At 47.0% G+C, this 25,640-nt stretch overlaps 1 protein-coding gene, 1 long non-coding RNA gene and 1 pseudogene across 2 annotated transcripts; all 3 read left to right on the top strand.

The window, feature by feature from the left end:
* The first annotated feature begins 181 nt into the window (after positions 1-181).
* On the top strand, positions 182-3,528 carry LOC129734590 (uncharacterized). Its single transcript, XR_008730122.1, has 2 exons — positions 182-285; positions 3,488-3,528. It is a non-coding gene; the product is annotated as an uncharacterized LOC129734590 (long non-coding RNA).
* Positions 3,529-16,078: 12,550 nt separating this feature from the next.
* On the top strand, positions 16,079-20,085 carry LOC129734561 (ankyrin repeat domain-containing protein 26-like). Its single transcript, XM_055698169.1, has 4 exons — positions 16,079-16,657; positions 18,374-18,529; positions 18,951-19,085; positions 19,957-20,085. The coding sequence occupies exons 1-4, from the start codon at positions 16,460-16,462 to the stop codon at positions 20,083-20,085; spliced, it is 618 nt and encodes a 205-aa protein (XP_055554144.1). The 5' UTR covers positions 16,079-16,459.
* Positions 20,086-23,769: 3,684 nt separating this feature from the next.
* Positions 23,770-25,640, top strand: part of LOC129734560 (ankyrin repeat domain-containing protein 26-like) — a 63,667-nt pseudogene continuing 61,796 nt past the window's right edge.

Genomic DNA, 25,640 nt, shown 5'->3' with positions numbered 1-25,640 from the left:
GCGGCTCCGCCTCAGCCGCCGGCAGCCCCCGCAGAGCCGCCCCCGGCCCCGCACCGCGCCGCGCCGCAGGCAGCCCCCGGCGCCCCGGGAAGCGTTGCGGACCGACGGCTTGCACGTCGGTGGTCAGCAGAAGGCAGCTCTGCGCCTTAAGTGGCAGCGTAGAGGCAAGATGTGTCTGCAGCGAAGCAGCGGAGCGGGTCCGGGGGACAGCGCGTGTCGCAGGCGCTTGGCAGCACACGGCCTCGGGAGGGGGAACAGACGCCATGGGGCAAGCTGGGGCACAAGGTAAGCTCAAGGAGAACCAGTTGGTTAATGGGACCAAACAGAAATTACTTGAACTGTGCATGAACACTTGAGTGAAAGTAAAGACCGCTGTGCCTTTAAATGGGGACGAGGCTCGTAAGACCCAGTGAGGGTTAAGTGTGACTAAAGGTCATCGTAAACGGTTTTTCCAGGGGTATAAAGTATTTTCCTGTCGCGAAGAGCTGTGCTAGCTTTGTGGGTTTGCCCCCCAGCTCCCGTCCCCGCAGACACGCGTAGCTGGTCCCTCGGCCGTGCGGGTGCTCGATCCGTTGCGCGGCGGGCGATGGGATCCGGCCGTTGGACGGCAGCATCAGGTCCCGAGGAGACAGTCGCTGCCAGCCCCGGCCGGGCTGGGCGCTCGGAGGGGCTGCGCGACGTCCCGGTGCGGCAGCGGCCCTTCCCGGGGCTCGCCCCCCGTCTGGGTGCGAGGGGGGTGGCGGCCCGGCGGGTGGCGGGCCTGCCGGGGTGGGAGATGCGGCTCCAGGTGCTTTGCCCGCCGGCCCGGACGGTGCTTTCGCCTCTCGTTACGCGTTCGGGGGAGGCAGGAGGGTCGCCGTTACCGTCAGCGAGCCCGTGCTGCCGCCGCTGCCCGGCGCCGGGGCTGTGTGGCATCCCGGGGTGGCGGGGAGCGGAGCGATGCGCCTCGTCCTTGCAGGGTGCTGAGCTGCCCTTCCCCGGGGCCAGGGCTCGCTGCCGCTTCCAGCTGCGCAGGATTTGGTCCCGCAGCCTCAGGGTGAGGGCTGGATTTTCGCGAAACGAGGAGGAGCTGCTGGCACCTTCTGTACTGGCGGTCGGCTTGATTTCTTGCTGTGCTTTTCATAGATTTTTAATAGCCCGGTGGAGTACAAATTGTAAAGGAAACTTGATACGCAGAGTTTTAGAGTTTGAAGAGAGATTATTCACCCTCCAGCTGTCGTGAGGTTTCACCTCTCCTTCCTGGCAGGACTGATCTTCCAGTTAGAAGTGAAACAAGGTCAAACGGTTAAGAAAAAAGGTTTCCTTCTGTCAGGGCGAATCTAAATCAATCAAATTCCCGGGCACCAAAGTGTGCTGTGTAACAAATGTGAGTGCAAAGGTAAGCACGTAGCTACCGGTAGCAGAAGAGCATGTGCGAGAGAAGTTGTGGGTCTTCTCTCTAAGTTCTAACACCTTGCTCTTTGCGCTGTTCTGCAAATTTGCCTGGATTTTAAGTATGGACAGAAGAGGGAGAGACCGAACATATGCATTTGATTTACTTAATAGAAAATCTTGGCAGAAAGACATGCTTGTGCTGTGTATTCTGTTAGAGTTTGGCTTTTTAAAATACTCTTATGTTCTGTCTAATGAAAAGCTGGTAGTATCTCCCATTCACCTAAGAATATATGTTCAAACATAGCTTGAGGTATGCTGCTAATCACGTTAAGAAAAATGTCTAGCTTAATATCAAACTAGCTAAAGTACAGTCACTGGGGAATATCTCGGTGCTTGTAAACTTTAATTTAAAGAGTGCTATGAGGCTGGATTACCCGATAACCAGAACAATTGAAACAGCAGTATAAACCCTCTTTTTTGAAGGAAGACTGTAGGTCACTTTGAACAGCATAGAATCATAGAATCATTTAGGTTGGAAAAGTCCTTTAAGATCATTGAGTCCAGCCATTAACCCAACACTGCCAAGTCCATCACTAAACTGTGTCCCTGAGCACCACATCTACACCTCTTTGAAATGCCTCCAGGGGTGGTGAGGCCACCCTGAAACTTCCCTGGGCAGCTGGTTCCAGTCCTTGACAACCCTTTCAGTGAAGAATTTTTTCCTAATGTCCAATCTAAACCTCCCCTGGGGCAACCTGAGGCCGTTTCCTCTTGTCCTATGCCTTGTATCCTTGTTGGATCTGGTAGAAATGATCCCCAAATGGCAGTGTGTAAAGGATTAATTTAAATTCCAGATTCTGGTTGCCTGGCATTAGCAAAAATAAAGCTTTTGTGTTATTTCTCTTAACAGTTAAAAATTAGATGCAGGAAAAATAAAGAGAAACACTAAGTACAGATTCCCCCCCCATTTACCTTTTGGTAAGACAGAACTAATTTGCTCTCCTATCTGCTGTGCATCCTGGTGCTGAGCTAATCTTTTCTATGCCCTAGATTGTTATTAGCCTTGCTTGCTTATCACTGAAAGATTTACTTTCTAGGACTCCTTTTAATTCCATTTGGTCCTACACTGCCTTTTGTCTTAAATGTTATTTTTTTGTAGTGTCCTTTGAAAGATTCTTGGCCTTTTCTAACCTGGGACAAATTTATAGTAGCCTGGTCGAGTTTTCCTAATCGTTAATGATCTTCCCAGCAGGATATGTTCTTTGTCTTCTTCCTAACTTGATTAAGGACACATTCTGTTTTGAAGTGCCCTTACCCTTGAACCATTGTGCTGGGATTTAGTGGATTGACCCAAACTCTAGTAGATTTTTCTTGAGGCTTTTCTGTGTCACTTTGCACAGCACTGGTAAGATACCTGCTGTCAAAGTGCCTGCATTTTAGTAATAACTCCTTGGCATTGTTAAAGTAAGTATGTTTAAATTTTCCTTTGGCCGACTCATCTGTTTTAATTCCTTAAGTATTCAGATTTGTTCTGAGACAGGTCGAGGAAAGGAGCACTTGTTCTTTACAGAGGATGAAACAGCAGAAATAAATGTGTAAATAGGCATGACCATTAGGCCGTTAGGGGTGTTTCTATGGGTATGCCTGCTATGCCCAGAATGGTGTAAGAACAGTAATCCGCTTTGCAGATTTGGCTGTATGACCATATCACTATGTTTAGAGGTGCAGGCATCAATAGATGCAAGTGTTTTCACAGAATTAAGAAAACCATCTTGTCCATGCAGTCCAGCCATAAATGATGCAGAGAACAACAAATAATAGAAAAAAAAATGTCTTTTCAGAGGCGTATGAGTAAAGAGAGTATTCTGTGCTGTCCTGTACACGCATGTGTGTACATGTATTCGTAGCCAGTGAGTTGTGGCTCCTAAGCCTGATTTAAAAACTGAATGAGTTCATTATAATCCCCTCCTCCCCCGCCCTCCCCCCCCCCCCCAAAAAAAAATAAAAATCTCTGAGGAATCAATCTAATCTGCCTTACTAAATGAACATGTGAAAGTGCTTACCAGGGATAAACCTGGGGACTCTACATATTTCTCTCTTTTTCCTCCAACAGAATGAAAACACCTTTGAGACAATAAAGGAGTTGGAAGAGGAGCCAGTGTGTCCCATTCAGTATTCTCTGTGTATCTGCGTGCACCGCTTCCCCTGTTTGGTTTCTGATCGAGACGGGAAGGACAGGGAGGGTGTAAAAACATTGCAACTCTCAGAGAGAAGATAGGCTTTTGTGCTGGCTTCAGGCAGTTCTGAGCTCTTTGGGGCTTAAATCTCCCCAGGATGGGTGTGATGTTGTCTACTCCAGGGCAAATGGAGAGGAGGAGGGGCGCCTGGAGGGAGGACCCAGGGCGAGGAGGAGGGGCGCCTGGAGGGAGGACCCAGGGCGCAGGGGACACCCTGAGCATCAGAAGTTGTTGGAACCAGTGATGACTAGAGCTGTGACCAGGGGGGACCTCTCAGATTTCTCTGCATGTGGTACCCCAGTTGCTGGGACATACATGAAGCAGAGATTGTGCGGTGTGGTGGGAGGGTGACTTGGTTTGCGAAGGGGGAGCTCAGGCCAAGCCCCTGCAAGGCAGGTAGAACTGCAGATCCTCCCTGTGCTTCGTGTTCACCTTGCCTATGACAACCTGCCGCAGAGAAGCTGAGCACAGCCCTTTGCTGATGCCCAGCAGCTTGTGCTCCCTGCTGTGCCCCTCTGAAATATTTTGGTTGATCGTCATTTCATGGCGAGCTCTATTGTCCCCACAGCCAGGGCTACTGCAGCAGTAGCAAACCAGGGCTTCTAGTTCCTCCCCGACGCCTGCCTTCCTCCCCCTCTGCATGTCCCCAGCTCTCACAGAGGAGGGGTTGCCAGTGGTGCCTTCTCCAGGCAGGGCACATCTGCAGCTTCCATTGAATACCCTCCTTCCCTTTGAAAGCCCTGCCTCTTTCTGGCGGGTGGGGTTTGCTCATTTCCGTGAGCGCTTTTGCAGGTGGTGGTGACATGGGAAGGAAAGGGACATACAGTGCTGGAGGTAAAGAGCCGCTGCGCGTCTGGTTACACCGTGTTTGTACAGCTGAGGTGGGTACAAATCGGGGGTGGCTTTGCTGGAGAACTTTGCCAGGGCTATAACTGACCGCCTGTTTGGGAGTCCCAGAGCAGCACGTTCGGTAACAGGAGATCGCTGCGCTGCCTGCCCTTGCCGTTGCTGTTGCGCATGCGGCAGTAAACACCTCCTCTGCACAAAACTGAGTCCGGGTAGAGTCCATGGAGACAGTGTTGGTAAGAATCCCAGGTGCTGCAGAAAAGCAGTCTGAGGTCTCAGCTGAGCTGTACTGCTTCAGAAGGGAGATTAGCCATAGATAGGTACGTGCTTTCTTTCTCAGAGAGGGGGAGGATGGTGTGGGATAGTCCTTTGCTCGGTGGTCCTGTGGGCATGTGCACTGGAGAGGAGCCATCACAGGCCACCTCTTCCTGAGCAAGCCACCACTGTGGGAGGCACCGAGATGCTCAGCAGAGGCAGTTTAGGAGCGACAGGGGTGATCTGTCCCGCTGCTTGGAGGTAATCCCCTCCATACAACCCTGAGATGCAACGTACCCAGCTAGAGGGAATCCCAGTAGAGGTGGACAAAAAGATGAACACGTGCAGGTATTGCTCCCCAGCAACATGCGAAAAAATTCATCAGCAGTACATATCCTGGCATGTACCCGTTCATATGGAAGGTGAAGATTTATGGTTTTTAGTGTAAGTGGAAAGTTGTTGGACAGTCTGTTTTGCCTTGGAACGAAACCATACAATTAAATTTCGCGAAGCAACCCGTGTTTCAAATCCATGGACAAGGTGAAATGCCATGTGCATGAGAGTGTTTCTCATCAGCGCGGATCTTTGCTGTCTCTAAAGCAGTGCAGGCTGGGGCTGTGGGTGCTACTGGAGATATGCAGCCCGCCTGCACTGCAGGAAGGTCATTCTGGTCTGACTGTCAGCTGGAGCTGTATGTTGTACAATATTGTACGTGTTGTGCCAAGCTTTCTGCAGGTAAAGAAAAGAAAGCAGCAGTCATGTATTTGACAACAGCAATCATAGGTGATGCTGTGAAGAAATTCAGGGAAAATCTGCGGCGCATGTGATTTTGACTACAACCGAGCTGTAGTTCTGACTTGTCTTGGTCACTTTAATTAGTAATGTGTCATTAATTTAAAAATAACTGGTGCAGTTAAAGAGCATGGGTGTTGGTCAGAAAGGCCTGGTTTCTCATGTGTAAATTCACCAAGTCAGAGGCACTGATGCAAGTGCCTGGATGAATCGGTAAAACAGGGCTGGGCTAGCCAGGGCTGGCACGGGCAGCGTGTGCAGCCTGTAGTGGTTTAGGCAATAGCTCTAACTCAGAGTTATGGTGGAGGTGCTGGATGTGCTTGGGTTTGAAAGCACACGGTCTTTGTTAGCTTCAACGGAAACTGCAGGATTCTGCTGTGCAAGTCAATGAAACTGTGAGATACAATCCACTGTTCGGGAAAGTCAGAACATGTTTTTAAGGAAGTCTCTGTTGGGAGGTAAAACCACTGCTGAAGCGATAGCAGCGATGGAGCGTGTGTAAAAGAGCCTGGGGAGACCCGCAGCCTTCTGGAGCCAGGCAGAGTATTTCCTGTTCACTTGAGCTATTGGTCACGACGGGAAGATGCTTCCTACAAACTGGGGTTTGTTCTAATGGGAATAGGTGACTGGTGAATAAAGAGGGCAGTGGAGGGTTGTCTTTTTTCCCCATTTTTGGAAAACGGAATGCATTATTGTTCCAGTTTAACAATAGGTGGCACTTGGTTCCAGTGCAAGTAGTTATCTCTTCATTGCCATAAAAAGAAATCCATACAATTATATCAGTTCTGATTCTGAATCAAAGAATGAAAATAGCTTCTGGACAGGGTCTTGACTACTAATTCATGTGCTGTGCTATCTGCGTGGTGTGTCTTCATTGCCTTTCACTAAAATTCCTCTTTCCTGTGAAACCAGTTGTGTTTGTGGGTTTGGGATCTTTTTTTCTTTCCTCTCCTTGTTCGCAGATCCACTTGATTTTTTTCTGGTGGTGTTACAACGAACATTGTGCAGTCCTCCTAACGCTTTGTCCATCAGTAATGTTTTCACTTTTTTCTTGTTCCTGTTTTAAGAGACACTATTGTTTTCTTTCTAAGGGCTGTATTTTTGTTATGTCTTGCATGATGAGTGAATTCAAAGTACTTTCAATGGCATAATACACTTTGTAGTGTAATTTTGTGAAAATGCTTCTGTATGAATTACAAAAAAGATCATTTTATATTATTTCAGGGGTAAACCCTGAATTAATCAATCTTGGATGTGGTGTTTCTGTCTTCTAGAAATACGTGAAGCTTAACTTTGTTGTTATAGGTTAAGAAGGAAAAAAGCAAACAAAGATGTTCAAAAGTGCAGACCGTGGCAAAACAGGAGTGTGTGGATAAATTAATTAACATCACTAATCGGCAAATGAAACAAAAGATTACTGTAAGGAAGAATGACTGTTTGAAAATGGAGAATGAAAACACAATAGAAGAAAAAGACAAAAAGTTTTTCATCTGGGGAGAGCTCAAAATTGATTAAAGTGCCAATGAAAGGGTAAGCTAAGGAAATAATCTCTAGCTCTTATTTGTAGTGCTATGTAAGTGTCTTAGGTTTTCTGATACTGTGGTAGTTGAAGTAGTTTCCTCAGTGGTGAAAGCCATAGTGAGTAGTCCACTGCTTCTCAAAAAATGAAGAAAAATTCTTTTTTGACAAAATGAAGCGCACGATGGAGGTTCAAATTTATTGCCTGCTCTAAAAAAAGAAAAGGGGAAACCAAAAGAAAACCCCCACCTAAATTCCTGTGATTTCCATGTCAACACTGAGGTAAAATGCATCTTCAAAACCAGAACTGAAGACTGGAGAAAGCAGTTATTTTTGTAGGAAAAGGCCACCTAGAAAAGAAAAGTAGGAACTTGGGGTTTGCTACTCCTCCCTTTTCTAGGTGATTTTAGTGATCTCCGTGCAGTTGGTGTTTTCCTTTTCATTAAGTTAATATGCCCTTTGTCAGGAGAGGGGAAAAGATGATATTACCAAACCAATCTCAAAAGTCTAAAGAAGGCACACGTATTTTTATGCAGACCTAAGCAGGAGCTTTTTCTGTCTGTCCTTCAAAGGAATCTCTGCTCTAGGTGCTTTCTGTACCGTGGCTATTGGATATAGTCCAGCTTAACCTGGATCTAGCTCAGATTCCACGTGTCCCCCTCACTCCTAGGGGAAGGGTTTTAAATACTTGGGCATATTCCACGATCTTTACAGTCAAGTCTGTGATTTTATCATAGATATTTTTTGTCTCGGTTGTTTCTGGACATCATCTTAAGTATGTCTGTTTCACAGAAATATTTTTTATAAACCTATTCACTTGGTGATTTTTTTTCTTTCTTTCTGTGTAATGCAGTAAAATTGCCCTGAATGCCAAAGGTGCAAAGAAAGGTAAAAGACAGCCTTCAAAGCAGAAGGCTCATCAGCAGATGAGCTCTTCCAGTGGCAATCATGGTCAAGTACCGGATGAGAGCACTTCCAGTGAAACAACTGAGGATGAAGGAAGGTGTGCCTATAAGGAATGTTGAAAATAAAACTTACTTAATGATAAAAATTGGCCTGAGAGCTAGAGGCTAGTTTGGGTTTTTGTTGTGTGTTTAGGTTTTTTGTAAACCTGACGCCTATGAAGATTCTTGTTCTTTCATGTGACCACCTGATGTTCTTTCTTGTTCTTTCTTGTTCTTTCCTGTGACTACCTGATGCGCTTTGTGTTGACAAACACTTCACTTTTGTTTAGAGTGCTTTTGAACATGCTGGCCAAGTCAACAATGAGGTCACGTGCACAAATTCTGATTAATTACATGAGTGTGTGCACAGGCATAGAAGTATTTCATGTGTTTAAAAAGGGTGAGGTATCTCAGTTTTTTTCACTGCAGGTACCTCAGGATTTTTTGCCCTGCTCCCCGCTCCACCTTTTCTCTTGCAGCTGTTCCCTCCTGACTTCTTGCCCACCCTGAACTTACTTGTGTGGGTTGTGGCAAAGTGCGAAAGAGAAGTTGTTGACACTGTTCAGCCCTAGCTAAAAATCTGGTGTGTTAGCAACACTGTTTTGGTCAGAAATCTAACGCACAGCCCTGTGTGGGCTGCTGTGAAGAAAATAAACTGCATCCCAGCCAGACCCAGGACACCAGAGAATCCAAAATTACAGTTCTTTGACCTGTAGGAGAAGGATTCTCAGTACTGAAGGGAGCTGAACCCCTGGTATTAAACAGGGAATGCACGTAACCGTATAGCTCCATGTCTGTAGCTGTAAGATTTCTGTCACTTTGCGTGAAGTTTAGGGAACAGTTATTTCAACTGTTTGCTTAATATCTTGCGGAAAAATTAGCCTTCCAGTAGACATTAATAGCACACAATAATTGTTTCAGTCTTGAACTATATCTAGCAAAGTTACTATACCAGATTTTAGTTTAATTCAGTTCTGCAATTAAGTTTTCAAAGCTACGGTAGGTATTATTCATAATGCAAAGTAAGCATTTCAGTACTGAAATATATTTCTGTTTTCTAGACCTGCAGCAACAACCAGGAGTGAAAGGAACGAGGTACTGTAAAACTAGTTTCTTGGTAAACAGTCTCTATCAGCTTTTAATCACTTCGATGGGAGCAGTGTTTATGTAGTGATCAACCAGATGTACAAATTGCTGCTGGTACGCAGCTTTATTGTATTTGAGACAAATCTGTGGGCTGTGAAGGAGAGAATGAATCATTCCTGCATTTGTAATGGTCTGTAATACTAGACAGTGGAATTACAGAAAGTACTGTATTTTTTGTAGGTCAGCATACCAATGGAAGTAACTGATGGCCCTGGTTTAACTCACTCATCTGACCCAACTTCAGAGGATGTCCGGTTAGAAGCTTCAGCCTACAAGGAGACTATGCTGCTGTTGGAAGAGCTTAGCGTGGTTCATACGGGTATGTTTTCAAGTCTCTGTCTTCAGCTGTTACAAGTTCCCCTTAAAACATGATTTCTTTGTAGGCACTCCTAAGTATTTTAATTTCATATTTTGATATAGTATCTCTTTGTGACTAGAGATCCCCCTCAAAAGCTGTGAAACTGTCACCTAACCTGAGATGTTGCCTGCATTACCAGCCGATGTGCCTTACGTTATCATTGGTTCTCTGTCTAGTCAGAGCTGGAGAAGCAGTTTCTTGCAAAGTACAGTTCAGCTCCTTCTAATGCGGTCATCAAAAGTCAGCAAGAGCTTTTTCTTCTTTATATCCCCTTGATGTGGTTTAAGCCCAGCCACACCTAAACACCTAAGCACCACACAGCCACTCACTTGTTCCACCCCAGTGGGGTGGGGGAGAGCATCGGAAAGGGAAAAGTGAGAAAACTCATGGGTCGGCACGAAAACAGTTTAATAGCAAAAGCCACGCACGCAAGCAAAGCAAAGCAAGGAATTCATCCAGCACGTCCCATGGGCAGGCGGGTGTTCAGCCATCTCCAGGACAGCAGGGCTCCGTCACGCATAACAAATACTTGGGAAGACAAAGTGCCATCACTCTGGATGTCCCTCCCTTCCTTCGTCCTCCCCCAGCTTTATATGCTGAGCATGATGCCGCGTGGCATGGCACATCCCTTGGGTCAGCTGTCCCAGCCGTGTCCCGGCCCGGCTCCTTGCGTACCCCCAGCCTGCTCGCTGGTGGGGTGGGGTGAGGAGCAGAAAAGGCCTTGGCTCTGTGTGGGCGCTGCTGGGCCATAACGAACACATCCCCGTGCTACCAACCCTGTTTGCGGCACAACTGTAAAACATGGCCCCGTACCAGCGACTGCGAAGAAAATTAACACTATCCCAGCCACAACCAGCACCCCCCTCTAACAGCTAATGACAAAGAGTACAGCAAAATAATGGCTTTGCTTAAAAATAATAAGTACATATATATAACAAATTTCAACTGTCATACGATGCTTGCATATGTGCACAAGGCATTATATAAACATAAGCATCACTTACTAGGGCTCTTAAACTATGCTAAAATTTCATTAGGCAAGTGTTAACCTTGGCCGAAGGCCAAACTCCCCCCCCAGTGCTGCCACTGCCCCTCCTTGACAAAACGGGGCGAAAAAGCTGGTGGGTCAGTGTGAAGGCAGGGCTGTCACTTCCCAGTGACTGTCACTGGCAAAACAGACTCCACCGATTAAAATACATTTGGATAGTGAGAAACAAAGACCCCAAACCTGAGAAGGACACGTCGGCACCCCCCCTGCTCAAGCTCTGCTGCGCTCCTTCCCTGCCACCTCCCCAGGCAGCGCGGGGAGGCTGCGGTCGGCAGTCGGGACGTAGCAGTTTCTCTGCTGCTCCTTCCTCGTCCCTTTTCCCTGCTCCAGTGTGAGTCCTCCCCCAGGCTGCAGTCCTTTGGGGAAAATCTCCTCCAGCCTGGGCCCTCCATGGGTCGCAGGTCCTTCGGGAAGGATCCGCCTGCTCTGGCACGGGGTCCTCCGCAGCACTGCGCTGTGGGTATCTGCTCCAGCATGGTTCTCTCCGGGGCTGCAGGGGAATCTCTGCTCTGGCACCTGGAGCAGCACCTCTCCCTCCTCCTTCGCTGACCTGGGTGTTCGTTTGCGGGGCTGGTTTTCACATGCTTTTCCCCTTCTCTGCCCGTGTGGTGGTTTCGCCCTTTCCTACATTTGTTTTTCCTGAGGAGCTGCCAGCACGGCTGAGAGGCTCAGCTGTGCCCTGCGGTGGGTCCATCGAAACCGTCCATGGCCAGCACGGGGCGACCCCTGGCTTCTTCTCACAGGGACCTTCCCACTAACCTGCCACCTGCACCTAATACAGCAAAGCACTGAACAGCTTATACATTGGGCAGTATTTGTGCAGCTTTGTGTCTTTTCTGTCTCAAAACAGGTTCTGCTACTTTGTTGAAAATGCAAAACATGCTTCTTGAATATGAACAGAGAATAGAACGTCAGAAAAATCGGAATAAAGCGCTCTCAAGAGAAGTGAGGAAATTGGAAGATGAAAGGGAGGAGTCACAGTTCAGAGCGGAGAAGACTCAAGATTTGAAATCCGTGTTGGCTCACCAAGAAGCGGAATGGAAAAGGGGTATCCAGAGCCTTAAGTATGTAAATTGTGGTCTGATAATGTATTATCTTGTCAGTGGTTTTGTTCCGAAAGACACTGATGGTGCAGGCAACAGGATGAGAAGTTTCCAGTCTTTTGGGTTTGGGTTTTTTGAATCCCGTGGGCCAGTTATGCTATGAAGTACATAATGTGAGAGGGGAAAAACGTCCGGATACCAGCTCCATGTACAGTCTTCTGGATGTTGTTCTAACTTTGTTTTCTAGCAAGAAAAGAGCAAGAGAGTGTGTACGGGGAAATCAGATTTATAAGAGAGATTTGCGAGGTGGTTGGGTGTGGGTTTTTTTTTCGTTTTGTCCTCGCAGCTTCAGTTGGCCTATAATACTAGGATTTCTGGTAACTCCACCCAGTGCAAGTCAAACCAGAGCTTAGAGCATTTGTTTGCTTACCTGTTTGTTTGTTGGAAAGGTCAAGTTTGGGATTGCCCCTTTCCCCACACTCCTGAGCTAGACCCGGAGGTGTGAGGCTTCTCATCGCTGTTGACATCACGTCCGACAGGGGTGGCCAGCAGGCACCGTAGGCAGTTGAGCAAGGACAGCTGCAGAGCCCTGGCCTGGGAGGGGAGATCTCCTCGTGGTGATCCCCGGTGGGATGGCGTGGCTGGGGAGCTGGCCCAGCAGGGCCAGGCGGCCCAGGCAGAGAGCGAGCTCAGCAGGAGCCACCGTGAGCTGGCAGCTGGGGCGGCCCGCAGCGGCCTGGGCTGTCTGGGGGGCAGCAGTGCCAGGGCACTGGGGGCAGTGAGTGCCCACCCCTCCTCAGGGCTTGCTGAGCTGTGTCTCGAGCCCGGGGTCCGGTTTTTGGCCGCCCAGCCCAGGAGATCTTGCCCAGCCCGTGTGAGGTCGGCAGGGAGATGCCGGGCTGGCGCGGGGGCAGGAGCACCAGCCCTGTGAGGGGAGGCTGCGGGAGCTGGGCCTGGGGGAGTTGGGCCTCCCAGCGCGGGGGAGGGGAGTACGAGGAAGACGAGGCCGGTCCCAGCTTGGCCTGGGTTTGACTTCAGCAGGTGTTCAAAATCCTCAAGCATCTGTCAAGTATAAAGAAGTAGTATTTTCATTCTAAGTGAATTCTCCAAGCAGCGTTAAATTTATACTTTAAAAGTTACACTTTTTGCGAAATTACCCTAGAAATTACATGTAAAGCTTTTTCCTTGCAATATACGCCATTCAAATACAAATGTTTCTGTCAGTCTTTCAAGTAATTTTAGTGGTGGTTGATTCTTGTTTTGCAGAATTTCTAAAGCAGGCTTTCAATTGGCAGTTCTTCCCTTACGCTGACACTTGATTTTTTAAATTTTTTTTTTTGTTCACTGTTGCGAGTATATGGGAAAAAATAGTCAAAATAATGATCAAACAGAAAGCTGCTTGCTTGTTTGGGTACCGTGGGCACACCATGGACCGTTTTTTACCATGTCAGTGCTTATTGCTGATTGTTTCAGTTGGTAAAGAAGCTGACCTTCCATAAGGCTTTCCTTGTAAGTCAGCTTCAAAATGAAATTGCTGTAGTTTCTCCCAGAGGTAGATCCGACTGGGGTTTAAAACTGTTTTTAATCGTATTCAGCTTAAACCCCATGCATTTCTGAATCTGGTTTTGAACACTGACATCCTTCTGGAGTAAACAGAAGCTGCTTGTTCTGCCTGTGGTCAGCAGTTGTTTTAGACTTGCAGAAGGCTTGCTGAAAAATTGTTGGGTCTGCCATAGGTAAGTGGCGTGCTGATTCACCAGTATTGCTTCTGGTCACTGAATCCGTAATGTGTAGGCAATGCTCAGTATACTAAGAAAATGTATACTAACCATAGTAAAAGTTTACGATGCTTTGATCTGATGAGACAACAAACTCCTTTTTCAGCAAAATGGCTGTAATATGAAGATGGATTTTTTTAATTTTATTATAGAAGTGTGCACACTGGTGTGTGTTTCCCTATACAAATTTAAAAATAACTGATAAATCACTCAAAGGTTTTTTTCTGTATCTTGTACAACTGATACCATGCACAATGGAATGAAGTTAGAATTCTTTAAAAAGTTGAAAAGTACAGTAAAAATATGAACTCGGAAAACGTTTAACATTTTTTATGGTTTGAGTTGTCTCTGCAAGTTCATCATGTGGAATATCTACTTTTATATCAGTGCTTTTATTTCTCAAATACTCCGTTAAATCCCAGATCTTCTTTGAAACAAGAAGAAGAAAAGAGGCTCAGAGTAGAAGTGCTGTGTGAGAAAAGGAGAGAAGACCTCCGAAGGAAAGAAGATCAATGTTGTAAAGAGATGGAGGAGAAACAGAAACTTGAGTTACAGTCTAGGAATTTAGAAATGGAGTTAAGAACACTGAGAAAGCTCTTGAAACAGGTCTATTAAATAATGAATTAAACTCTTTGTCTTATTTTCTGCTTCTTTTCAATTGTATTCCAGTATGCCTAGAGAAGGAGGCGCTTTGTTCACGGAAGAGGCGTTGGATAACAGTTGTCAAATTTTGAGGACAGGAGAGTACAGTTGGTTCACAATTGGGCTGTTCTTTTTTTTTTTTTTTTTTTGCTTTGCAGTTTATTATTCCTTTTTTCCTTTTTCAAAATTTAGGTTTCATTTGTATTTCAGGCAAAGCCTGACCTTTTTTTGAATTACTACAAAACATCCTGTATTTCGCCTTCTTAAATTTTCATAAGAAAATTTAAATTTATTTATTTATAGGTGGATTATCATAACGGTGGGGAATCAAAAATGTTTTCAAGTATGCAAGGGAGAATGGGAAGATGTATTGCTAGCTCTGTTTTTTCTTAAGATGCAAGCAGTTTTATTGTATTACTGCAGGTTGAAGAGGAACGTGACGAAACACAGAGACAGCTCTCTCAGGAAAAGAGGGCCAGAGCCCTTCAAGAAGGAATTTTGAACAACCACCTTGGGAGACAAAAGGAACTAGAAGAAGAGACAAGAAGATCTATCGGAAAAAAATCAGAGGTAAGCAGATTTTTTTTCTAATAAATTACATTTCACCATGTTTGTTTTAAAGTCATAATAAATCTTACATAACTTTTTCTGTTTCTTGATGTTTATTTACTGTTTACCAGTGTAACTTATCTGGGTAAATACCTTTCTTGTTTTCTCTTATGTCTAAAAGTTCTGGAAAGCAGCATCACTCCTGTATGTACCTGAATTACTTGTGCAAGTCGGAAGCTAATAGAAGACACTATTTACCCCGTTTCTTAACCTATCTGTTATTTTCCATTTCATAGACATTTTGTCATCGCTTTTTAGGCTTTCTAGCAGTGAAACACCTAGCTACCTATGGCAAGGTTGACCAGGAAGAAAGTTGTTTGACAGTGTTTGTGTTTCCATTGCTTTTATTTTTTAATTAGTTATTCCCTTATTGAACTTACTTCAAGTATGCCTTTCTTTGCCACCTCCACATAACTAAAATTTTATGATCGACTCTCAGCAATGAATTCAACTCTCTGTAAGAGTTAGAGTAACTGGAGGAGAAAAAGCAATCATAAACACTGTATTAAAAAAGATCTTGAAAAGAGTTTACTGAATTTCCTAAAGAATGTGCAGTGCCTTGAAGCCTTTTTGTTCTTGGCTGTGCTGCCCAATAAATGTAGGGTGAATGTGTTTAAGTGGGAAAAAGTTATACATACAATAAAGAGGAAATATACAGGACTATTGCATTCCGGGGGTGATTGAGTCTTATAGCTAACTTTCAGTAATACAAAAGGATAAGTGTTCAGAAGACATTTGAGAAGGAAAATACCCTTTCTGGCCTTGTTTTTACCAGATCTGTAGCACAACTAATTCAACCTTAAAGGCAGTATTATAAAGGCATGCACATACAAGAAAGCGCTGTCATTTTAAAAGCTTTGGTTGCTGGTTTAAGGGGGGAAAAAAACGTAACTGTATATTTGGGATGTTCATTTAGGTTTTAAGGCTATGTTGCACTTCCGTTGGGTACGTACGTTGTACATGTGCATGGGTTCACAGAGTAGCTTATTGCCTGAAACTTCATCTTTGAAGTCATGCTTCGGTACTAGAAATGTTAAAATGCAGTTTATTGCTGCAGGTTTTTTGTAGATTCATTTCCCAATTGGCTCTTTATTCATTTTCCCTGTCATTCAGGAATCCAGCACTGATAGAGAACAGGATCTGTTGTACAAGAATCAGTTACTACAAGATGAGATTGCTATGCTAAGGCTAGAACTCACTCAAGTAAGACTTAGGCACCAGGAGGAACAAGGAAAATATTTAAAGGAAAATGAGACCTTGAAAGAAAAAAATGAAGCTCTCAAAAAGGAACTTAAACTGCACAAGGAAGCATTAAGACAAATGTTTTTTCAGTTCAACGCGGAGCTGGACTTAGTAAAGAGAGAATCTGCAGTGCTGACTTCCAAACTTGAGCAGACAAACAAAAGCAAAGACAGACTAGAGACAGAAATTGAATCACTGCGTTCCTCCCTGAACGCTGCAGTTCAAGAACTTAAACTTCATTTGTCATCAAAAAGCAATGCTGAACGAAGATTTCCCAGAGAACGTGATGAATGCCTTTGCTTGCAAGTCGAGCTCCATCGTGACCTCTCTGACGTGCAAGAAACCAACAAGAGCTTGTCTCTGCAGCTGTGTAAAGCTAAAAGCAAAGCTAATAGGCTAGAAAATGAGCTTCACCAGTTGAAGCAAATGCTCGGAGAAAAAGCTTTGCTTTTAGAAATGACAAAAAAGAATTAAGTCAAGGCCAGTGTCGGGCAAAGGAATGTGATCATGCTCGACAACTTGAGAAAGATCCAGTAAGCAAACTTGTAATAAAACAGGAGTCCCTGCAGGAGCGATTGGCCCAGCTCCAGAGTGAAAACCTTTTTACTCCATCAGCAATGGGAAGAGATGCAGAACAAGAGGATCATGAAAGAAAAAATAGTGGATTATGGGCAGGAGCGTTTTAAAGACATTTTCAACAAACTTAGAGCTGATACAGAAAAGCAAGTTTATCTAACAGAAGAGCGAAACAAGGATTTAAATGCCAAGCGTACTGATTTAAGGGAACAAGTCTTTAAATACGAGACTGACGTAGTAGAAAGACAGGTAAAGTATGTGCGTAGAAAGAACAATTTAAAGTTTGTCCGTTCTTGAAATTAGTTTGTTCCTCCAATGTATCCGGTGTAAGTTACATGCATGGGACCAAAGAATACTCATTTGTTCTGGTTTGTTATGTTTCCCTCGGAATTGCGGAAAGTTTTGGCAACGGGGATATTAGTCCTCGGATCTAAGCAGAGAACAGAAAAAAGGTATCCAAGTCTAAGCTTTGATCAAGAAAGGTGATTCTTCTCTAGAACTTTTTTCCATCTATTTTCCTTAGTCCATGTTATGCCCTATAGAATAGTCTAAAGTATTTGATGGTTTTGATGTAAGTATTGCACTGATGACATGAATGAGAGTGGTATAAAAGGAGGAACCATCCAGTACACGAGGGCTGAGAAATGAAGATACAGAGAAGTGAAGTGGTTGGGGATAGATTTATATGAAGCTTCTACAGAGGGGAAAAAAGAGGTTCTCTGTAAGCTGCTGTCAAGATTGAAGAGTATTAGTAATGTCCAGCTGTTGATTTCTGTATGTGTTTTGAGGGTTCTGAGGGGCCTGCCTGTTCCTCAAAGTTCATGTCAGACGGTGACCTTAAGCTTTCTCTTTTATGATGTGTAGCCACACTCCAGCAGTACTGTCAATCATTGTAAACTGTGACTTGCTTTGTATTCTTACTACCAAAATAATGGGTTCCTTTTGAAGATCATGCGAGAGAGTGTGTGTGTGTTATATGTATATAGCTATATATATATAATGAGCTATCCAGATTTTTGTAAACCTAATCTATCAGTATTTCTAAAACGAGCTGAGTAAGAAGACTACAAGAGGATGTGATTCAACATACCCTTAAAGTGTATCTCAAAGGAGCTTTCAGATATTTGTATTCATTTAATTGTGTTGGGGCTCTTGCTGTATTGAATGATTATACTGAACTCTGAAGCAAGTGGAAAAATACTGAAGAAATAAGACGAGGTTACGGCCAGAACAGTGGGATGAAGAAAAAGGAGCAAATTGCAGATGTTTGCTCAAAACCAAGGCCAACGGGACGTGATAAGAGGAGCTGGGAAACCGCAGAAAGGAGCCTACATGCCAGAACAAGCAGAAACAGAAATCTTCCCAGTAAACAATTGTTAACTAATCATATTATTATACGCTTGTAAAATAGCCAACCACATTATTGCACGCTTATAGAATGCCTTATAAAAGTCTACCTGGTTTGTACAATAAACGGATCAGATCTTGAACTCTGTGAGTATTTGAATCTGACTCCCGCTCGCCCGAAATGCCCGCAGCAAATTGTATTTGTATAGTGAAGAAACAGAAGAAAGAACAATCTAACACAAAGTCCTGCCTTCAGTCACCGGAGTAATATTTGCAGTCAAACTGTGGCTCTTAGATCACAACAGATTTCTTTGGGTTTTGTTAGAAAAAAATACCCGATTGCAGTGTGTTCCTGTGTATTGTTCAAGGAAGAACAATACCTGAGCCTTTTTTATGTGTTAGGAAACAGGAATCCTCATGAACAGCTGCTGATAGTCAAAGGTGCTCAGCTGAGAATGATGACGAGAGGTCATCATCTGTGCAGATGCCTGCTGGTGGCAGGCAAAATTTCATACTTTTGGGTTCAATCTAGACAGGTCTAACCATATAACAAAATAAGTTAAAGGCGTATTTCATGTTCTTAGAACTTTCTTCATGCTAATTTAACTGTTTCGTTAGGGCATGTTTGGACAACTGCAGCAGGAGCTTGCTGCTGCACTTAAAAAGCAATCTATGCCAGAAGCTTCACTTGAAGTTACTACGCGCTACCACAGTGACCTGGAGAGAGACAAGCTGCGCTTGCAAAAGGAGTTGGAAAAAAAGGTGAAAACTAAGGTAGTTAATGTCTGTAACTATATGAATAAATCTGAGCGTAGCTGTTGAAAGCAGGAGCGAATGTTGTCCTTTTGCACCACCTTTTGCAGTGTTCTTACGAAAACTGAAGTATAGAGGGAACCAGAGGAGCTTTGCAGGAAAGCTGTAGGGTGATTCTGTGTGTGTGTGCATGTCATCTTATCCCCCAAAGTTGTAACCTCATCCTGTCGCTTCTAGAGTATTCCTTCTTCCCACCAGCTCCAGCTGCTGTTCTTGGTTATGGTTCCTAAGGTGTGTTTTACACTCCACGCCAACCTTGGCCATAGGTCTTGGATGGGGAGAGGAGAGCTTAGGCCTGTTTCTGTGTAAGTTACTGCATTCTCCTGCGCTCTTGTCTTTTCCGGCCACCTTACTTTTTCTTCTGCCACTGTTGCTTTCACAGACGCAGAAGCAGAACATGCTGGCTCTGACATCCAAGGACTTGCACAGCACGTGGGAGGAGCACTTGAAGTCAAGATCCCACCTTGAAGAGCGCGTTGCTCAGCTGGACGAGGAGAAGGCTGAACTCTTGCAACAGGTGAGCCCAGAAAATTCTCCAGGCACCGAGCCAATACCCAGGAGAACCACGTGCACCTTCTGGTCAGGTTCTTACATATCATTGTTTTCTGTTATCCCTGCCATTCAGGCTGCGAGTACCTTTTCGTTTGGGGGTCATGGAGGAAGCAAATAAAAGCTAGACGGATATCTTTGTGTAAGTTCTGGAGTGGCTCTGTTGGGAAGAGTTCCCAGTGTGGTTTGCTCTCAGTTGAGCACATCGAGCAAGGCCACAGTTCCCAATTCTTCCTTGGATTTTGTGTGGTCATCTTCTGACCCCTTGGTTTCTGGGCAGGTTTAAAATGCTTGATGTTTCCAGTGCGTGTGTGGAGGAGCTGCTGTATGTTTTCAGCGTAGCGGGAGCTTAAAAGCCTTGCAGAAAAACATACTGAAGGAATGCTGGGTAAATGAACGAGTGCTTGGGAAACAAGCAGCGCCTGCCAGTTGCCAAGGGACAGCCTTCCCCTTTTCTCCTTTTCTGTAGAGGGAAAATGGAAGTACAAAGTCAAAACAGCTGCCAGCTCTCCTCTGGTGTGGCTGAGAAAACACCAAGAGGAGGAAAACCAGCATGTGGCTAAGTAAATGGCCACACAGAAGAGGTGGAGGTAATGGCCGAGGGGAATAAAATGTTGAAGAACTCCAAAAGATCAGATTCCTCCACAAGCCCCTGCCTGCTGGTTGCTGGAAGATCCCATGAAAGCTTTGGATGGATCCATGTTCTCCCATGAAGTGCATACCTACGTAATCCCTACTATGAGCAGAGGCACTGCCAAAAGTGTTCTCCAGCATCTTTTCCACCTGTTATGTCTAGAAGAGGATGGCCTTTGCTTCAGCGAGGGCATCTGTTTCTGTAGTTACGTATTGGTCTGTTTGATGTGAAACCTGAAGGGATGGAATATCCTCAGGAATTCCGTCCCGTGGCATTCTGTGGAACGTGGCTAACGGATAGAGACGTCCGGCAGCTTCTCTGTGGAGAGCGCTAGATGCACAGACTGTACGTAGGTATTTTTCCTGTGCTCTGTGTGTGTGATAAATCTTTCTTTTCTCTTTTGAAAGTGCGAGAGTGAAAGAAAGGAAGTGAAGAAGCTGGTAGAGTTGAAACGCCCAGCTGAACTACGTCTGGACCAAGAAATGAAAAGAAACCTCGATCTGCAGAAAGACTGTAAGAGGGACGGCTTTTTAGCGTGGTGAAGAGGTATCCCTGCGTAGAAGTCATGTTTTATTAAACTTTAGTGTAAAAATAGGTGTACCTAACTGTGAGCAGATGCCGGCCTCGTGTTAGTTCTTGCAAGGTACTTCTGTACACCAGCCCCTAGTTTTCACTAGCTGCCAAAACAACTGCAGGTGCAGGTTGCCCTGCAGTTCTCCTGGGAAAAAGGGAGTCTTTCATTCCTCTTTTCAGGTGAAATCTGGACTCTCCAAGTGTATGTGGCACAGGAATACTGGTTTTTCCTGGTAATTCCTGGTGTGTCAAGCACGTTAAAGATGAAGCAAGCGGTGTCTGTGCTGTTTACATGAGAGTATGTGAAAAAGTCCAGTTTTGTTCCTTTGCTTCATTGTTTTCATGACTAGTTTGCTGTGCAGGTTGAAGAGGCTGCTGAGCAGAGCTACGAAGGAACTAAGGGTGTATGAGGAGAGAGGGGGACTGTCCCAGCTTAATTTGCAGGGAGAAATGAAGAGCAGGTATTCTGAAATGGTCAATGAAATTGGCAGATTAAGAACAAAGGTGAGCTTTATTTTGTTTGGGTTATTGTGGTGTTTTTTCTTGTGAAACCTTTGTTCTTTCTTTATACTTCTTTTCATATTGTTGACTTTTTTTCTTGGCTGTATTTCTGAAATTATTTGGCTGTTTTTTGATGTTCCTTCTATGGTCACAGTAGTAGGCGACTGTAATACTGATGTAGCTCTTAGGGGTAAAGACGGAAGTGTTACGTACACAGCAGTATCTGCGAGGGCACATCAGGGGTAGGCTGTCCTGCAGAGGAAGGGCAAAGCAAGAGCCACAGCAAGGCTGGCAGGGTCTGTGACCACACAGGCCAGGGATCAGCCCCACAGGCCCTCACCAAGAAGAGCAGAAGAGTTCTGGGGACAGTAAGCAGAGTGCGCCAAGAGTGCAGATCACCAGGCCGGTCCATAGGGATGGGCAGGTCTGCAGTCCTACTGGGCCGTCACGTCCATGGGTGAGGGTCAGGGCTGAGAGCAGTGAAGGCCCAGCACAGGCCTGGCTGCAGCTTGAGGCCGTGGCAGCATCGTCGGGCTCCGACGGATGCATTCCCTCTCGGAAGAGAGGGGAGTAACGCCACCATCACTCGGAACAGCTCTGTGCAGTTGGCCTTGCCCAAGGTCACCCCCTGAAGGCTGTCTCGGGCACGAGTTGAGCAGGAGGCAGGTGGGGGTTTGCTTTTCGGAATGGTGTCTTTGCTTCCCAGGGCACAATGCAGTGTGAGGTGGTGCGGAAGAAACCCTGTAACTTGTTGCTTACTAGTAGCTGACTCAGTCCGTCTTTCCCTTGTCATGGAGGCCCAGAAGTAGAGTTCCCAGAAGTGCTTCTGAGGTTGCTCTGGGTGATAGATTCTAGTTTTTAATTTTGCATCCTTTCTGTCTAATAATAAACAAACAGTTCCTGTTGTGCCCTTAACACTATATCCACAGGACCCATCAGCACTCCCTTATCTTCCAAGCCTGAAACTGAATTTCAGCCCAGGCAGCTACCAAAGTCCCTACCAACTAAAACTGGGTAATCACGGGGGGGTTTAATACCATTCTGAAACATTTGACATTGCACAGGAAGTGTAGGGTCTCCTGGTCTTGGCTGGGGAATGACCTGTAAAAAACCCAAGTTTTTGTGGCTGAGCATGTGTGCACTTGAAAAAGGACTAGAGAAGAAATACTTCCTCCTGGAAAGAGCACAGAGATGGATTGTGTTTACTCTGTATTGCCACCTTGTAAATAAATTCCTGCCTTTCTTCTAATGTTTGGAAGAAAACAAATGCACCCAATTAAAAAATGCATTTTGCTCTCCATTCCCCCATTAAATGGTCAGACTGATTACAGAGGTGCTCTTGAAATGGCTGCTGCTCATAGCCATTTCCCAAAACTCATAGAATTCAGGTTTTGCAACCTGAATTTACTTGGCTGTGTTTTCAACAAAAGTCTTTTTTCTGTCTTTTTAAAATTATTATTTATTATAGCTTTTCCTTCTAGGGATCATGTCTACAATAACAGAACGCTGCTAATACACTGAGGATCAGCTAAGGAAAGTGACTGTACATCAGCCACTTTGGTCGGCGAGAACACTGCCAGAGCGAATAGGCTTGATAAAGCTGTGAAGGCTCATTCCAGAAAGCAAAATGAAGGTTTTAGGAGCTGTACCATTATTAGCGATGAAGAAAAAGAAGGTATTTCAAAGGGCTGAATCTTCTCCCTAAAAAGTGGTACCAGATTCCTGTCCTGTTGTCATCAATATTTTCACTGCTAATCACAGTGAAGTGTGTCCCTCTCTCTGATTGAGGATTTCTTTCCCATCTCTCTGTTTTTCACAAACTCATTGGCAAGAGACAGTTTCTAAGAGGAAGAAGTGTGCTGCCAAGGTGTTCCATGAGTCAAACCATCTAGGGTATACTGGACTGTGACATCACCCCAAAACCTTATGGTACTTATAATAAGGTTTCACCACGCTGAACTACCTAGCGGCATCACCGCAGCAGTAGAATAGGAGGATGGTTCCCAACTTATCTACACCAAAGGCGTGACCTGTCTTTTGATTTCTGGACCACGTTTCCATACCCTCAGTGCGCGTTTGTGTTCTTTTGTGGCAGTGCCAGCTCGGCCACATTTACTGGAAAGTAACTTTCTGACCCTGTCATGGCAAGGCAGGTAACTAGATGGTGCCTACAGCCCCCCCCAGCCCCCCTCCCGCTGTATTAACCCTTGCTGTTTGATCCTTTGGCATCCATTTGCCCAGGGCTAACGATGGCACACAAGCAGGACTGCTCAACAAGCTAGGAGGCAAACTGCTCGCAGAGCTGTTTTGGCCATAACTCCCTGACGAGATGCCCTTGCCCTGAACGACAAGCGCTTCCCAGTTTGAGCCATTTGCTTTTAAAACCGACTCGCCCGAGCCGCCCCGCGAGCTCGCAGCGCGGGCCCCGCCGGGGCCAGCGGGGAGCTGCTGCTGCCCGGTACGCCGGCACCCCCCGGGCTTCCCGGCAGCGGCCCGAGTGCTCTGCGGGGGGCGCAGCGCCGCCGCCACCCGCCGCGCCTCTCGCTGCCCCCGGCCCCGCTCGGCAGCGCCGCGGCCGGGCACCGCGCAGGAGCCGCCGGGCACCGCGGGGCAGGAAGTGACGTCACTCGCGCTGGACACGCGCCGGAGCAGACCCCGCCCCCGCCAGCAGAGCCCGCCGGCCGTTTAACCGCCGCGCTCGCCGCTGAGGGAGGCGCTGTCCGCCGCTGCCGCGCTGAGGAGCAGCCTGTGCGCTCGGCTTCCCGCCCTCTGGTGGTTCGCTCCGTAGACAGCCGTACCGGGCCGCTGCCCGGGGCCCCGATCCCCCGTCCCTGCCCCGGGGGCCCCGACCCCCCGATCCCCCGTCCCTGCCCCGGGGGCCCCGACCCCCCGATCCCCCGTCCCTGCCCCGGGGGCCCCCCCCGATCCCCCCATCCCCCTGCCCCGGGGGCCCCCCCGATCCCCCGTCCCTGCCCCGGCCCACCGGCTGCCTCCCGCCGTCCCTTCCCTGAGGCGGGACCGTGCCCGCGCCCCTGCCGCGGGATGAAGAGGTTTTTCGGGTTCGGGAGGAAGAAGAAGGGGCAGCCGGCAGCGTCCGGCAGCGCCGCCAAGCCCTTCCCCACCGGTGCCTACGAGCTCCGGCTGCAGGAGCTGGGCAAGCTGCACCGTGCGGCCGCCCGTGGCGACCTGGGTCAGGTGCGGCAGAGACTGAAGAAATGCGGCATCGACGAGCGGGACACGGCGGAGCGGTAAGCGGCGGGGGGCAGCAGCGCCGGGCGGTGCTGGGGCGGGGTGCGGGGGGGTTGCGGGCAGCGCCGGGACCCGCAGGTGCAGCTGCAGCCGCCGGCAGCTCAAGGGCGCTGGGAGCGAACGGCAGCATCGCTGCGGGGAGCCTCAGCCTGGGCGGGGAGCCAGGCCTGTGCTGCCAGGAGCCCTTGGAGTCGGCCGAGCATCCCCCGTCTTGCCCCGGCCCCCTCCGTGCCCTCGTTCCCGGGGGTGCTGCCTTGCCTGGGGGCGCAGGAGCGGCAGGGGGCCGGCAGCAGCCTGGCCAGGGCGGGTTGCAGAAGGAGCCTCAGGGCCATTCTCCAGGCAGGCTTGGAAGGCAGAGTGCATGCACCTCGGAGGCCTCGGCGTGCGGGGTTAGTAGTTGAGCTGAGCAAGCTGCACTGCCTCAGCTGGGAGTAAAAGAGGGTAAGCACTGCGTTTAGGAAAGGGTAAGTGTGCTGTGTATTGGTGCTGTGTGGACGGTTGCCTGATGTGCCTTTTGTGACTGTGATGTTGCAGCCAAAGCAACATCAGTCTGATCTTAGGTGGCAGTTACTTTGCTGTTTGCTCTGTGGCCTTGGTACAGCTAATTAGTGCCTTGGATTGGAAAATCTGGGCAGTGCCATGCAGAGGGAGCTGCTGCTTCTGGCAGGTGGTGTGATGTGTGCTTTTGAGTCAAGCACAGCAAGTACTTGGCAGTTATATTTTAGGGAGAAGCCCTGGGCTGCAGCATAGCTCCTCATGATCCACCGTAAGCATAAGGGAATCAGCTGAAGTTTTTGGGTCTTGGATGTGTCGAGCTGTTAATGCCTTTTCTGAAAAGACTCTGAGTCAAAACATCCATGACATTCAGAGGAGATGCTGGTTTAATCGGAGTACTTCAGCATCCTGGGCTGTCTTTTTCTGAAGACTGGACTTTTGCCAGCCAGCTAGCTTATTGCCCTGAAAACACCTGAAACTGTCTAGATTTGTAGGAAGGCGATGAAGAGTGCAGCCAGTCAGCACGTGGGCTGTGTGCCTGAGTGTTGCCAGCCAGTATTTGTTTATGCAGCTGCAGGTGGGGGATGCCATTTAAGGTGGCTTGAGTGCACTTCTGTGCATAATTCAGCTGCCAGAGTCAAGGTGCCCGATGGCATTTATGGAAATAGTTCGGAAAGTTTCTCTCTTTTTCTTCTTACTGCTTCCTGATTCAGTCAGCAGTCAGTCACCAGCTCTTAGCAGACCCTGGTACGAAATTTCGCTAGTTTTTGCGTTTCAAGTTCATCTTGTCTAGAAAGCTTCTTTTCCTCTGAAGGGTTTCCTTCTGTGTGCCAGGCAATTATCAGTGTTATAACAGGACAAATAAAGTCACAAACTGTAAAAAACCAAGCCGGGGGCGGGGGGGGAGAGGGAGGGAAGAAAGAAAAGGCAGCATACTATGATGAGCACGGTGGTGGTTTTGCCGTGATAATGCCCAGTGCTGAAAAGCGAGGCTGAGAGCAATTTGGTGGCCAGAGCCTGCCTACTTGCTGCAGCCACTGCCCTCTGTACCAGCCATGAGGGTTGCAAGGC

The sequence above is a fragment of the Falco cherrug genome, chromosome W (genome assembly GCF_023634085.1).
Source record: "Falco cherrug isolate bFalChe1 chromosome W, bFalChe1.pri, whole genome shotgun sequence".
In the NCBI taxonomy this organism is placed as follows: domain Eukaryota; kingdom Metazoa; phylum Chordata; class Aves; order Falconiformes; family Falconidae; genus Falco; species Falco cherrug.
The sequence above is the reverse complement of the archived record's forward strand: the minus strand, read 5'-3'. Positions and strand labels throughout refer to the sequence as shown.

Bases quoted from the DNA above. Each gene is read 5' to 3' on its own strand.
- LOC129734561 (XM_055698169.1), top strand. From the start codon at position 16,460: ATGCAGAACAAGAGGATCATGAAAGAAAAAATAGTGGATTATGGGCAG. The intron at 16,658-18,373 runs GTAAAGTATGTG...CTGTTTCGTTAG, and splicing joins CTGACGTAGTAGAAAGACAG to GGCATGTTTGGACAACTGCA. The intron at 19,086-19,956 runs GTGAGCCCAGAA...CTGTTTCTGTAG, and splicing joins AGGCTGAACTCTTGCAACAG to TTACGTATTGGTCTGTTTGA.